Source organism: Cibotium barometz, chromosome 36 (assembly GCF_041138505.1).
Source record: "Cibotium barometz isolate CiBa-2024 chromosome 36, ASM4113850v1, whole genome shotgun sequence".
Taxonomy (NCBI): Eukaryota; Viridiplantae; Streptophyta; class Polypodiopsida; order Cyatheales; family Cibotiaceae; genus Cibotium; species Cibotium barometz.
In genome coordinates, this window is record NC_141081.1 from 49,551,114 (window position 1) to 49,563,937 (window position 12,824).

The window sequence follows — 12,824 nt, forward strand, 5'->3', positions numbered from 1 at the left end:
AACATAGCCCTGCACATGCAGTCGGAGCTTTCCAATCAAGGGAGTGACTAGGACTACTGGACTATCAAAAGCACCATCAACATCCATAGTAAGACCCATTTCATGTGTGTGGATGCCCAACTTCTCCGCTAACTCCCTTGATATGAAGTTGCGATTTGAGCCTGGGTCAAACATGATGAGACAATCTTGATCACGTACTTTGCCCATGCATAGCATTGGCGTGATACTTCGTCTTCTTTGGCCTCTTGGTTCTCCCGAGTGAGAATCATGGATGCTTAGGGCTTATCCTTTTTAGCCGATCTCAAAGGACAGGCTCGATAAGAGTGACCTTGTTCCCCACATCTAAAGCATCGATTCTCGCTTCGATAACATTCCATCTCTTCGAGAGAGAGGCAGTTTTGACCTTTATAGGGGCCTTTGTCTTTCTTTTTGTTGCCTTTGTTACGCTTGCCATTAGGAGCTTTATCTCTTGATTGAAATCTATCTCCTTTGTCCTTGTGCTTAGACCCCGACTTTGTAGCAGGAAGAAAAATCTTGGTTGCTAACATCGTGTGGTGTATAAGCTCAGAGGTAGATTTGGGCTTCTGGGCATTGACATAAGTGTGCATATCTTCAGGAAGCCCCGCACAGAATTGCTGCTTCTGCTCAGAGAAATCTATCTGCTTGAAGATAGTGGCTTTGAGATGCAAATCCCAAAACTTGTCCACATACTTTTGATAGTTTCCCCTTTCTCCAGCTTGAAGCTCCTCATGCTGTGAGGACAACTTCCTTTGCATCATCGGTGAGGAATTGCTTCAGGATAGCAATCTTGCACTCTCTCCAGGACTTTGGTGCTTGACCTTGAGCTCTTAGACTAGCCCACCATTGTCTACCAGACTTGTGGAAATTCATAGCAACATTTCTGAGCGCTTAGATTGATTTGTAAAGTGCTCACCTCCAAAGGCCGCATCAAATTGGTGGATAAAGCTGAGTACTTTATCCAAGACTACTCTATGTCAACAAAGAAACACAAACATAGGAAAGAACTAAACTAACTCTATAATCAGTTGGAGCAAGAAAGAGTTACAAATCAAACTTAAAAGACTAAACAAAGTTTACTTTGAGTTAGAACATCAACCCCTACTTTAAGATGGAACAAGCCACATTTACAAAAAGAGCCTTGAACTAAGAATTAAGTGGGTTTTTCAGCTCCCCACTTCTATAAAACTTACTTTGTATCATTCTAAACGTTCCAAAAGCTGAAATACCAAAGATGAACTTACTTTTTATCATTTTAAACATTCCAAAAGTTGAAATCAATCATGATGATGTAGAAAACACTGCCAACATCCCAAAATGAAAGCCAAGTCATACATATGAATGATTAAATAAGCCTATAACAAGTGAAGCCATCAAATTGCACCACGTTTAACATTATACCAAACATCCAAGAAAGATGTCAAGCTTGATTGTCCCAAGGATATCTCATTGAAATATCTATCCCAAAAAAAAAAAACATGTGCAACCCAAGGAGACACCGAGATATCTATCCCAAAAAAAACATGTGCCAGGGCAAACTTACATGCATCACAGATTGAACTGTATGTGCTCTTCCACTTCATGCACTCTTGTTCCCTTTCTCCTCTGCTGGTGTCTCACATACACCACTCACACCGGCTCAGCCTTAACTGGTCCTTCTGTCTGATATAAAGGGCCATAAGCCTCATATGACTTATTAGACATGCACTCTTGAATTTTCGCAATCCTCTCCTTTGCCGTCACCAGCTTTTCTTTTTCTTTCACCAGCTTCATCCATGAAAGTGGCCAAAACCACAGCCTAGAGAGCCTTTCGACTTCTGCAGAGATTTCCCGGACCTCATTTCCATAGGCCTGAAGCACCAAAGCGGCATGCATTTCCCGGCTGCGGCCAGAGATAAAGTACACCTTTTGCTTATAATACAGAATGCAGGGTTCAGACAGTACCTTGTCTACGTCAGGGACATAGTACTTCTCGAGAGCCACCAATGACCTGTCTTCCACCAATGACACGCCATTAGACCCTGCCACTAAAAGCGTGAACCAAAAACCTACATCACGGAAATCCCTGCGTTGCCTCTCAAATCTGGCATGCTTTTCTCTGAACTGCTCCATTAAATACTCTTCTGTGGCGAGGAGGTCGCCATGCCGATACTCAGTTGGGCATGTCCCTCGGAGGTAGAGACACTTCTCAACATCCAGGTTATACTTATCTGGGTGGGTACTCATGAACTTTCTCAGAGCCTCCCTTATCTCCTGAGCGCTTGGAGGATAACACATCACAAGTTGACCTCTGGTTCTGGTATCACTGTTGGAAATTAGCCCGGTACTCTGCTCAGACCCCACCAAGATTACCGTGACGCGCTTACCATCAGCTTGCGTCTTCGCCCATGAAACTAGCTGTAAAACATCTGCTTCAGCCAGCTTATCAATATGGTCAACTATGAAGACCAGCTGCTTTCGTCTAAATAGTTTGACCCAGAAAGACAATTCGCTAAGGATTTCCAGTCCTGACTCAGGACGCATCCATGACATAAAAAGACTTCTGTACCTTTGATTGATAGTCGCCTGTATGGCTTTGAAAGACTGTTGTTCAGCCCCGTCAAGATAAATTGCTGCTCCCCTATCCCTTGCAGCATCACATAACTGTCTAGTCTTACCGATTCCAGGCCATCCAACCATCATATAGAAAACTCCATCTGGGTCTTCGTCCAGCAGAGCTTTAGTATCCATATTTGTAGAAGGGATCCACACACGGTCTTCCCGATGAATCATGCTTGGGGCATCTCCCCGGCATGCCAGATATACACAGTAACCCTCATTCGCAACCACCACCGTGAAAACAAGGCCCAGAACTGAACACCAGAACTTCAACCTGGAAGGGGAAGATGAGAGAGGAAGGCCTGCGGAGGAGGATGGGGTAGAGGAAGATGTGAGAAGTCGACGGAGAGAAAAGGCATCCCTGTGGTGAAGCATGCCTGTGGTGATATGGGGCGCATCCCGGAAGCCACCCCCCTGTGGTGAAGCATAGGTGTGGCGGGCCGAGTATGAGAGTAGCCGAAACTGGATACGGGCACTGGAGGTTAGAATCCGCCTCATCACTGGATACGGGCACGGGATATGAGATGACGGGAAGGCCTCATGTAGGGCATACATGTGTGCACCTTAGAGCTGGACCAAGTGTTATGTCCTTGCAACCAGTGCAAATGGGCAGTGCTACGATAACGTCGTGTAATGATGCAGCATGTGGAGGAATACGGACAGTTTGATCCCACCATTATTCATCAAGTGGTTGCACAACATATTTCATCGGTAAATTGATCATAGTACGTGGATGTCTAAAGCCTGTGTGTATCTTTAAATTTATATGTGGGCTATGCTTCTCACAGGACTCCAACACTGGGGAAGCGACAAGAGTCCTGCAACCAGTTAGGTGGGTTTGCATGCGGTCCAAGCAAGTGGCGGGCACTAAAGGTTTGCAAAATGCTATGCCTATGGCTCTTGATGTGAATGCCAATAAATATCCACACGTGGAGATGCTCGAACAAGAGATGGATGACATGCTCCAGGCAGTTTTTGAGGCAAGTGATCCTGTGGCCGAGGGTATGAAGCAAGAGGCTCGTACACCCTTATATGAAGGCTCGAGGATTTCCCATCCTAAAGACAGTTTTTACGTTGCTAAACCTTCAAGGGATGCAATGCTTGCTCGATGTTCATAAAGGAGTTGTGGTCCGATATCAAGGTGGAAGACAAAAGCAGGCACGTATTAGAGGCATACTTATGTGGAGAGAGAGAGAGAGAGAGAGAGAGAGAGAGAGAGAGGCTTTTAACGTCGTAGGAACAATCCCAAGAGACTACAATGATCTATCCGACGAGAGGTGAGATTTGAACACAAAACGTGCCAAATCTCACTTCCATGAACCTGTACAAAACATTGCTTCAAGATCAAGGATATTACACAGGGAAAAACTTTAAATTAATCTTCTTCATGTTGGTGGTTTACCAAGATTGACCCCTTGCTAGGATCCGAATAGTCTCCCACCCCAATTGCATGCCCACCCATCTACATACCAACAATCAATGTGAGAGAGATTAGCATCCCCCACCCTCTTGTCCAAACATGAGAAGGAGAAACTCCGAAAGGTCTCGCTAAATCCTTCCACATGCCAAGCATCTAAAATCCTTAAGGTCTCGCTAAATCCTTCCACATGCCAAGCATCTAAAATCCTTAAGGCAAAGCATAGTATCTCCCAAGTTGCTGGCTTAGCACCCTAAATGGTGGCTAAGCTACCACCCCGCCTATCCTGTAGCACGTTGAAGTCTCGTCCCATGCACCAACACTCAGCTGTGGGTAAGGAGTCTCCAATCAGCATCCAAATGTTAATTTGGCCACCGACCGGCACATTAGGAGCATATACATTAAGAAATCCAACCTTGTCCTCTCCTATGCACATAATCATCCACTCTGCTCTGTAGGGCACTATGATGCCTTTGTCCTTAATCACAAAGCACAAGGTCTCCCCAATAGCAATACATACACCTCCCTAGGCACCAAATGTGATGTCCTCGCGACCTAGGTACAGCTGCAAAGATTACATATCACGTGAGATGTGTGTACGTCCTCGTGACCTGATCTTGTCGATTTGAGCCACCTTTGTCCCTACCGTTGTCGTACTCCCTTCCCATGTTCTGTTGTGCACCCATTGACACCACCGTCAATCGGGCCCCCTTTTCTCCCTCGCGTCCTAATCTTGTCGATTTTAGCCGCCTCTATCCCATTCTCTTTACTTCCTTGTCACCCTCTTCATCCCTTTCTCCAACTGTGCACACAGACACCTTTCTTGCCTCTCTCCCTCTCTCCTCCTTGTGCATCCACACATACAAACACACACATAAACTCACACATACACACACACACACACACACATACACACACACACACACACACACATATCAGTGTCATTCAATCGTGCAGATTTGTCTTCTTGGCGTGTACTCTCATCATCGTCCTCAAACCACTAATCTCCCGTCGCACTTCAAGGTTATGTTGATGTGTTTGTTTACTAATGAAGTCATTGATTGCTAATCAATCTAACTACACACAACTTAACCTTCACATTAATGCACTAATACAAAGAAATATTCATTTAAATGCACTAATTACCTACACAATAATTAGCATTCTTATTAATGCACTAATCCATGCACTAATATCATATCAATGGAGTAATTCAAAAAGGATAATTACCAAGAAAGTGAAACATAAACAATGAATAGTACCTTGTACTTTTTTGTAATAATCCTCTTGGAAGAATTGAAAATCTCCTTGATTGCTCAAAAATCCCTCTAAAATTCAAGCTTGAATTTTGAATTTGTGTAGGAAGCCTCCCACTACAAGTTTGAATTTAGAAAATTGAAAAATTTTAGAAAATGAAAAGACAACTAACCAAAATTGAATTTTGAATTTTCCCCCTAGATTCAAATTCAAATATCTTGTTTAACTTTCAAATTCAAATTTGGGGGGAAATTCAAATTTCAAATTTCCTGCCCAAACCCTATGTAGACACTCTTGAGAGGCATCCTATAGGTTGCCCTTCTGAAGCATCCAAAGGTTCATAGGCCCTCCCTCTCAAGCACTTTTCTAGGTATATTCCTATGCTCTTCCTTTCAGCATAACTATGCTTGAGAAGCATGCTTCTGGCAAAGGCCAACTAGGCTCTTCATGTTAAATCTTAAGAGGCACCCTATGGCCACATGGCCATAGGTTCCTCTTCCCAAAGCATTCTTCGAGCTAGGCTTGCATACCTTGACATGTTGCTTCAAAAATCTATAGGAACTCTTTGGAAGCAGCCAATGGCCACATAGCCATAGGCTCCCACTCCCAAGCATTATTCTATCTAGCATAGAGGCTCTTCTTTGTCACTCTTGAGAGGTAGCCTATGCTAAGACATCTCATAGCATCCCCCTTTCAAGAATTCTTTATGTGGTGAATCACCTCCCCATAATCACTCTTGCATCCTTTTTTAGGGTCATCAACCATCCATAACTTTAGAGGAACCCTATGGCCATAGGGCCATAGGCTCTCCTTTTAAAGAATCCTTCTAGGTATATGTGCATCTCTTCACAGGGTGCATCACCCCTACATATTCCTTTTAAAGAATCCTTCTAGGTATATGTGCATCACCCCTACATATTCCTTCTTAGGAGGTAGCCTATGGCTAGAGGGCCATAGGCCCCCCTCTCAAGCCTTCTTCTAGCTTGGCTCCTAGGTTCTTCTTAGTAAGTCCTCAGAGGCATCATATGGCCACAAGGCCATAGGGTCCCCCTCTGTAAAATTTGTCTACCTAGATTTGCATCCCTTGACATGGGTCACTCTTTGAGAGGCACCCTATGGCCAAGGAGCCATGAGATCCCCTCACAAGAGTTCTTCCAACAATCCCCTAGCAAGCACTCAACTTTCCATAATCATTCCTATGAGGCAATCTATTCTCAAAGAGAAGTACTCTCCCTATGCATTTTTCTACCTAGATTTGCATTCAAACACAGGGTGCATCATCCCACCATAGCTATGTTTGAGAAGCATGCTTTGGGCATAGCCTCCACCTCTAAAGCGTTCTTTAAAGTAGATGTGCATCCTTTAGAGGTTGCAACACCCCTACATAATAGTAACTCTCAAAAAGACCCTATGGCCATAGGGCCATAGGCTACTCGTCTCAAGAATTTTCCTAACTAGATCTAAAGGCTCTTTGTAGTCACTCTTAGAGGTACGCTACGGCCAAAGGGCCATATGCTCCCCCTAAAATCCATTCTTCCAACTACATTTACATCCCTTTACTAGGTGCCTCACTTCTCCATTATCACTCTCCATAAGCACCCTATGACGACAAGGCCATATGATCTACCTTTTGAAAATGATTCTAGCTAGCTAGTTGTGCAACCCTTTATATGGGCCATCAACCCTACATAGTAATTTTTGAGAGGAACTCTATGGTTGGAGGGCCCTCTCTATCATTCTCTAGCTAGGTCCATTGCCTCTTCATGGTAAGCCTTAAGAGGCAACCTATGGTATTATGGCCATAGGTTCCTCTTCTCAAAGCATTCCTCCACCTAGACTTGCATACCTTGACATGGTGCTTAACCAATTCATAGTAACTCTTGGGAGGCACCCTATGGCCACATTGCCATAGGGTCCCACTCTCAAGAGTTCTTCTAGCTATAGTCTCTTCTTGGTCACTCTAAGTTGGTAGCCTATGAAAAGACATCCATAGAGTCCAACATTTCAAGCTCTCTTTACATGGTGAATCACCTCCCCACAATCACTCTTGCATAATCGCCTCCCCATGCTCACTCTTCCATCCCTTTGTAGGGTCATCACCCACATATACATTTAGAGGAACCCTATGGACATAGGTCAATAGGCTCTCCTTTTCAACCATGCTTCTAGATATATGTGCATCCCTTCACATGGTGCATCACCCCTACATAGTCCTTCATGAGAGGCACCCTATGGCCAAACAACAATAGGCCACCCCTCTCAAGCATTCTTCTAGCTAGCCTCATAATCTCTTCATGGTAATTCTTAAGAGGTATCATATGGCCACAAGGCCATATGGTCCCCATCTCCAAGATTTTATTACCTATATTTTAATCCATCTACATGGTGCTTCACCACTCCAATTAACTCTTGGGATGCCGCTTGATTCGATTGAATTCTCCAAGCTTCTCCACTATGTTGTCGGATTCGGAGATAGAAAGCTTATCCAAATCTTCTTCCAACTTAGCCATCTTAACCGTTGAAAGTCTTCCATATTGCATTTGTATAGCGTGCCATAATTGTTGAGCCGTACTCCTTGTAGAGAGAAATTGAGACACAACCGATGTAGACAACCGATGTAGACATGCCATGCACAAGTAAAGCTTTGGCCCGTGCATCCATATAGGTTTGATATTGAGAAGGCACCATATGAGGAGAAGTGATTATAGACCACACCCCAGCGCTTTCCAAAAGAAGTTGCATAAACAAGGACCAAGTGTGGTAGTTGTTTGGGGTAAGCTTTTGTGAATCGGAAAGACTTGGAAGGCTCAAAGATTGAGTGAATGGGTTAAAGGGCTGATATGATTGAGTGGGGAGAGGAGTAGTAGTGGAAGTAGTAGAAGAAGGAATCATAGTAGATGAAGTTGCCATAAAAGGCATAGATGATGTAGGGGGATATACCATAGAGGGCATAGAAGTATGTGGATAGGAAGGCATAAAGGACAAAGAAGAAAGAGTGTATGGATCCGTAGAAGGTAATGGATACGACGGAAAAGAGAAAGTAGAAGCACCTACTGAAGAAGGAATTGCACCAACTTTCGTTGTAGTAGTTGTCGGTCCAACCGTCGTAGGAGATGTAGGATCCATAGTATCTTCAAGTTTGCCTTTGTCTTTTGGAGTAGAGGACTTTCGAGTTCCCATAGGGAGTGGAGGGTGGGAAAACACAAGGGAAGACGTGTCGTACCTCCAAAAAACGCAGCCAATAGATGGACTGTCCACCAAGGAAGTATCTCCAAAATATGCACAAAGATAGTGCAAAAATGCAGCCACAAAAGGCAGCCGATATATGAACCAATAGACTCCGTAGAAACCACCAAAAGAGGATTGAGAATGTAGCCTTAGGTAGAAGGAGTATGGAGGAGTTGATTGTCCACAAAAACGCAAACACAAAGTCTGTAGCAAAGTGGAATTTTCAGCCGGTAGAAAGGTGTAGAAAAGAGGATGAATATGTACCTCAAAACACCATGAAGAGGGCTGAAGTTGATGATGAAAACGCAACCAAGAAATCTCTCCACAAGAAGCCTCCAAAAAAACGTTACCGCATGTAGGGAAAACTAGTTGGTAATGTTTTCACCGCAAGTAGAGTTATAGGACTCGGATTGAAGTGCTTTAAAAACACACTTGTAGAGGATGGTAAGGGACTGGTTTGAAGCCTCTTGCATCATTGAATGAGTGCAAGGATGATGAGTAAGGGCTTCTGCAAAAAACGCAAGCAGAAATTCTGCATGCAGGCAGTCTGTGAAGAATAACTCAAAAATGGTGAGGAATTTGCAAAAACTTTCTTCTGCAAAGTTGTAGACAACGATGATTCCAGTAGATTCAGCGGGAACAATCCTCAAAAACGCATCCATTTAGCAGATAATCAAGCATGTAAGGGCTTTTGCAAAAAACGCAAGCAGAAATTCTGCATGCAGGCAGTCTGCGAATAACTCAAAAACGGTGAGGAATTTGCAAAAGCTTTTTTCTGCAAAGTTGTAGACCACGATGATTCCAGTAGGTCCCACGAGCACAATCCTCAAAAATGCATCCGTTTAGCAGATAATCAAGAATGAAAAAATGCAATTGAAAGCGGGGTTATTAAAGAGGACTAGAGATAGAGAGGAAGAAGGATAAGGAGGCTCTATGTGCGCCACCACCTTGCTCTGATACCATGTGAGAAAGAAGAGATGAGAGAAGAGACAATGTACTCAAGAACTCATCAATGAACCACTAGCCAACTTTATTAGAAATGAACTACAATGCCTCATATATATAGGAAAGTTCCTCCTCCCTTTCCTCCACCCAAAAATGTGTGTAAATAGGAAAAAATGGAAATGAATGTTATAAATCCCAAAAATGCCTAGAGGCTAAAGAGTGTGCCACTAGCGTGACACCACCTGGAGATGACACCTATCCAACAAAAATTTGTAGCTTATGTACTTATCTTTTGGACCAAAAAAAACTATGAATAATGTCTAAATAGTGGCTCTTGTTTTGCAGGTGTGGAAATGTCTTCCAAGAGAAAGTCCTCTAGCAAACCACTCCCCATCAATGGTACTGGAGAGGAACCTATGTCTTGGTACCTTGATTGTGTCTTGGTTGATGGGGCACTACCTAGAAATATACACTTATTTTATGGTGAAGACAGTGAATCTAGTTTTAAGGATTGCGGAGCTATTGAGATTGTTAAAGAAGACACGTGTGGCATGGACATGGTCCCATGCATTGAGGTGACATGGTCCCATGCATTGAGGTGACAATAGAGTCCAAGCAAGCATACTTGGTAGATCATGCAACATTTCAACATGGAAAACTTAACAAAGAGGGACAGTATACTATGCTTAATGGAGGGTGGTTTTAGTAGCAGACAACGTAGAGAGTGGTATATAGTACACAACCACAGCATTTGTGGAGGCTTTTGAAAAGGTGCATATCTTCATAAGATGTATCACCCCCACCTATTCACCAAGGATCCCCCTATGGCCATAGGGCTATAGGCTCCCCCTCTCAAGGCTTTTTATCCTAACATCAATATCTTCCTAACTAAAAATGTGTAGCTTATGTACTTATCTTTTGGACAAAAAAAACTATGAATAATGTCTAAATAGTGGCTCTTGTTGCAAGTGTGGAAATGTCTTCCAAGAGAAAGTCCTCTAGCAAGCCACTCCTCATCAATGGTACTGGAGAGGAACCTGTGTCTTGGTACCTTGATTTTGTCTTAGTTGATGGGGCACTACCTAGAAAGATACACTTGTTTTATGGTGAAGAGAGTGAATCTAGTTTTAAGGATTGCGAAGCTATTGAGAGTGTTAAAGAAGACACGTGTGGCATGGACATGGGCCCATGCATTGAGGTGACAACAGAGTCCTAGCAAGCATACTTGGTAGATCCTATAGAATTTCAACATGGAAAGCTTAACAAAGAGGGAGAGTATACTATGCTTAATGCAGGGTGGTTAGCAGACAACGTAGAGAGTGGTATAGAGTCAAGACACATGTGTGTTGATCGATTTTATTTAACCACCAAGTGTTCCTCATAAACCCAAAAGAGTTTTGGATTTTCATGAGCTTTGCACTAGACACCAGGTTAGACAACAGATGTTAGTAGTTAAGTGGAAAGATAGACCTGAGGATGGAAAGATAGACCTGAGGATGGTTCCACTTGGGAGAATGTCTCCATGCTTAAGAAGTGGTTCCCTACCTTTGTTTTCGGACAAAAAAATTTCTTCAAGGGGGGGTAATGTGAGGACAAGAGTCCTAGGGCTAGGAGCCCTCCATGCATGTATAGGGGCTATATATAGAAGGTGCCAAGGGCCTATATATAGGAGGTTGGGTGGAGTATTCGCATGGTTCATTACCACCACCCTTTCATAAACCCTATGAGAGAGTTTATGTCCTATCCAATCTAATTGCTTTGCAACTCATAAGGTAGGGACAAGGAACTCTCGATACGAAGGATAGTGTCAAGCCCAAAGACTAACTCAAATGGTCCTTGGCCATACGGTGCCTCTCAAAGAGTGACTATGGAGAGGTGAATCACCATGTGAATACATGCAAATCTAGTGGAAAGAATGCTTGGTATAGCAGGAGCCTATGGTCCTTGTTCATATGGGTGTCTAGAGTGATTATACAAGTGTTAAGAACCCTGTAAATAGATGAAAATCCAAGAGGAAGACTTCTTGTAAGAGGAAGTCTATGTCACTTTTACCATAAGGTGTCTCCAAAGAGTGAATAAGGGGAGGGGATGCCAATGAAACTAGCTAGAAGAAAGGTAGAGAGGGGGACCTTACAGCCCTCTAGCCAAAAATTGCCTCCCAAGAGTAACTATGGAGCAGTGAAGCACCATGTCAAGGAATGCAAATCTAGGTAGACAAATTTTAGAGAGGGGGACCCTATGGCCTTGTGGCCATATGATGCCTCTGAAGACTTACTAAGAAGAACCTAGGAGCCAAAAGAAGGCTTAAGAGGGGGGCCTATGGCCCTCTAGCCATAGGCTACCTCCTAAGAAGGAATATGTAGGGGTGATGCACCCTGTGAAGAGATGCACATGTAGCTAGAAGGATTCTTGAAAAGGAGAGCCTTTTCAAGAATCCAATAATGGTACTGATCCAACTTCTCAAATTGAACCTCATCTAATAGCTAAGGTTCTTGAGTTTTTGGATCATATGGCATTAAGTCTGCAGTATTGGAATAGGCCTGGAATGGCCAACAAATTGCTTTACCAAATATTCAACATATTTATCTGATAATGGTCATTTGTACGCCATTGGAGCAATTTCACACTGCTCCACTGGGATCAATGCTGTGAACTACACACCAAACTTGAAGTACTCTTCAATACCCATGTATCCATCAAGACCATTCTTAGAGTTCTTTTCAATCTGCTTGTCCAACACTTCTTCCTCGGGTTGAACTATAGTATCCAAAAATGCATGTGGAGTAGGATCCACAAGAATTGGAGTTGGTGACAGTCGATGCATTGATAACCTGTTTCAGCGCCACAACTAAGACTTTCTCTACATTTTCCTCATTTGCATCTTTCTTTTTCTCCTTTTGTTGATTTGATGTGTTATTATTCCTATTTGGAACCTTCAAGGCAAAGAAAACCCTGCACCTTTGCAAAAGCCTCCACAAATTTTGTGTCCCCTCACAAGAGTTCTTCCAACAATCCCCTAGCAAGCGCTCAACTTTCCATAATTATTCCTATGAGGCAATCTATTCTCAAAGAGAAGTACTCTCCCTATGCATTTTTCTACCTAGATTTGCATTCAAACACAAGGTGCATCATCCCACCATAGCTATGTTTGAGAAGCATGCTTTGGGCATAGGCTTCACCTCTAAAGCATGCTTTGGGCATAGGCTTCACCTCTAAAGCGTTCTTTAATGTAGATGTGCATCCTTTAGAGGTTGCAGCACCCCTACATAATAGTAACTCTCAAAAAAGACCCTATGGCCATATGGCCATAGGCTACTCATCCCATCTTCGATACATGAATCTATTTAAATGGATTCAAGAA

The 12,824-nt window shown here is 43.2% G+C and overlaps 1 protein-coding gene across 2 annotated transcripts; it reads right to left on the reverse strand.

Annotated features, from left to right (window-relative positions):
- Window positions 1-1,333: 1,333 nt before the first annotated feature.
- LOC147618007 (uncharacterized) lies at window positions 1,334-3,128 on the reverse strand. Of its 2 annotated transcripts, XM_086776259.1 has the most exons (2): window positions 1,963-3,127; window positions 1,653-1,835 (listed from the first exon to the last, which is right to left on the reverse strand). In XM_086776259.1, the coding sequence occupies exons 1-2, from the start codon at window positions 3,112-3,114 to the stop codon at window positions 1,788-1,790; spliced, it is 1,200 nt and encodes a 399-aa protein (XP_086632385.1). In that variant the 5' UTR covers window positions 3,115-3,127; the 3' UTR covers window positions 1,653-1,787. The 2 variants fall into 2 exon arrangements, with proteins under 2 accessions (XP_086632384.1, XP_086632385.1); XM_086776258.1 differs by having other exon boundaries at window positions 1,334-3,128.
- Between the last annotated feature and the right edge of the window lie 9,696 nt (window positions 3,129-12,824).

Bases quoted from the DNA above. Each gene is read 5' to 3' on its own strand.
- LOC147618007 (XM_086776258.1), bottom strand. From the start codon at position 3,114: ATGAGGCGGATTCTAACCTCCAGTGCCCGTATCCAGTTTCGGCTACTC.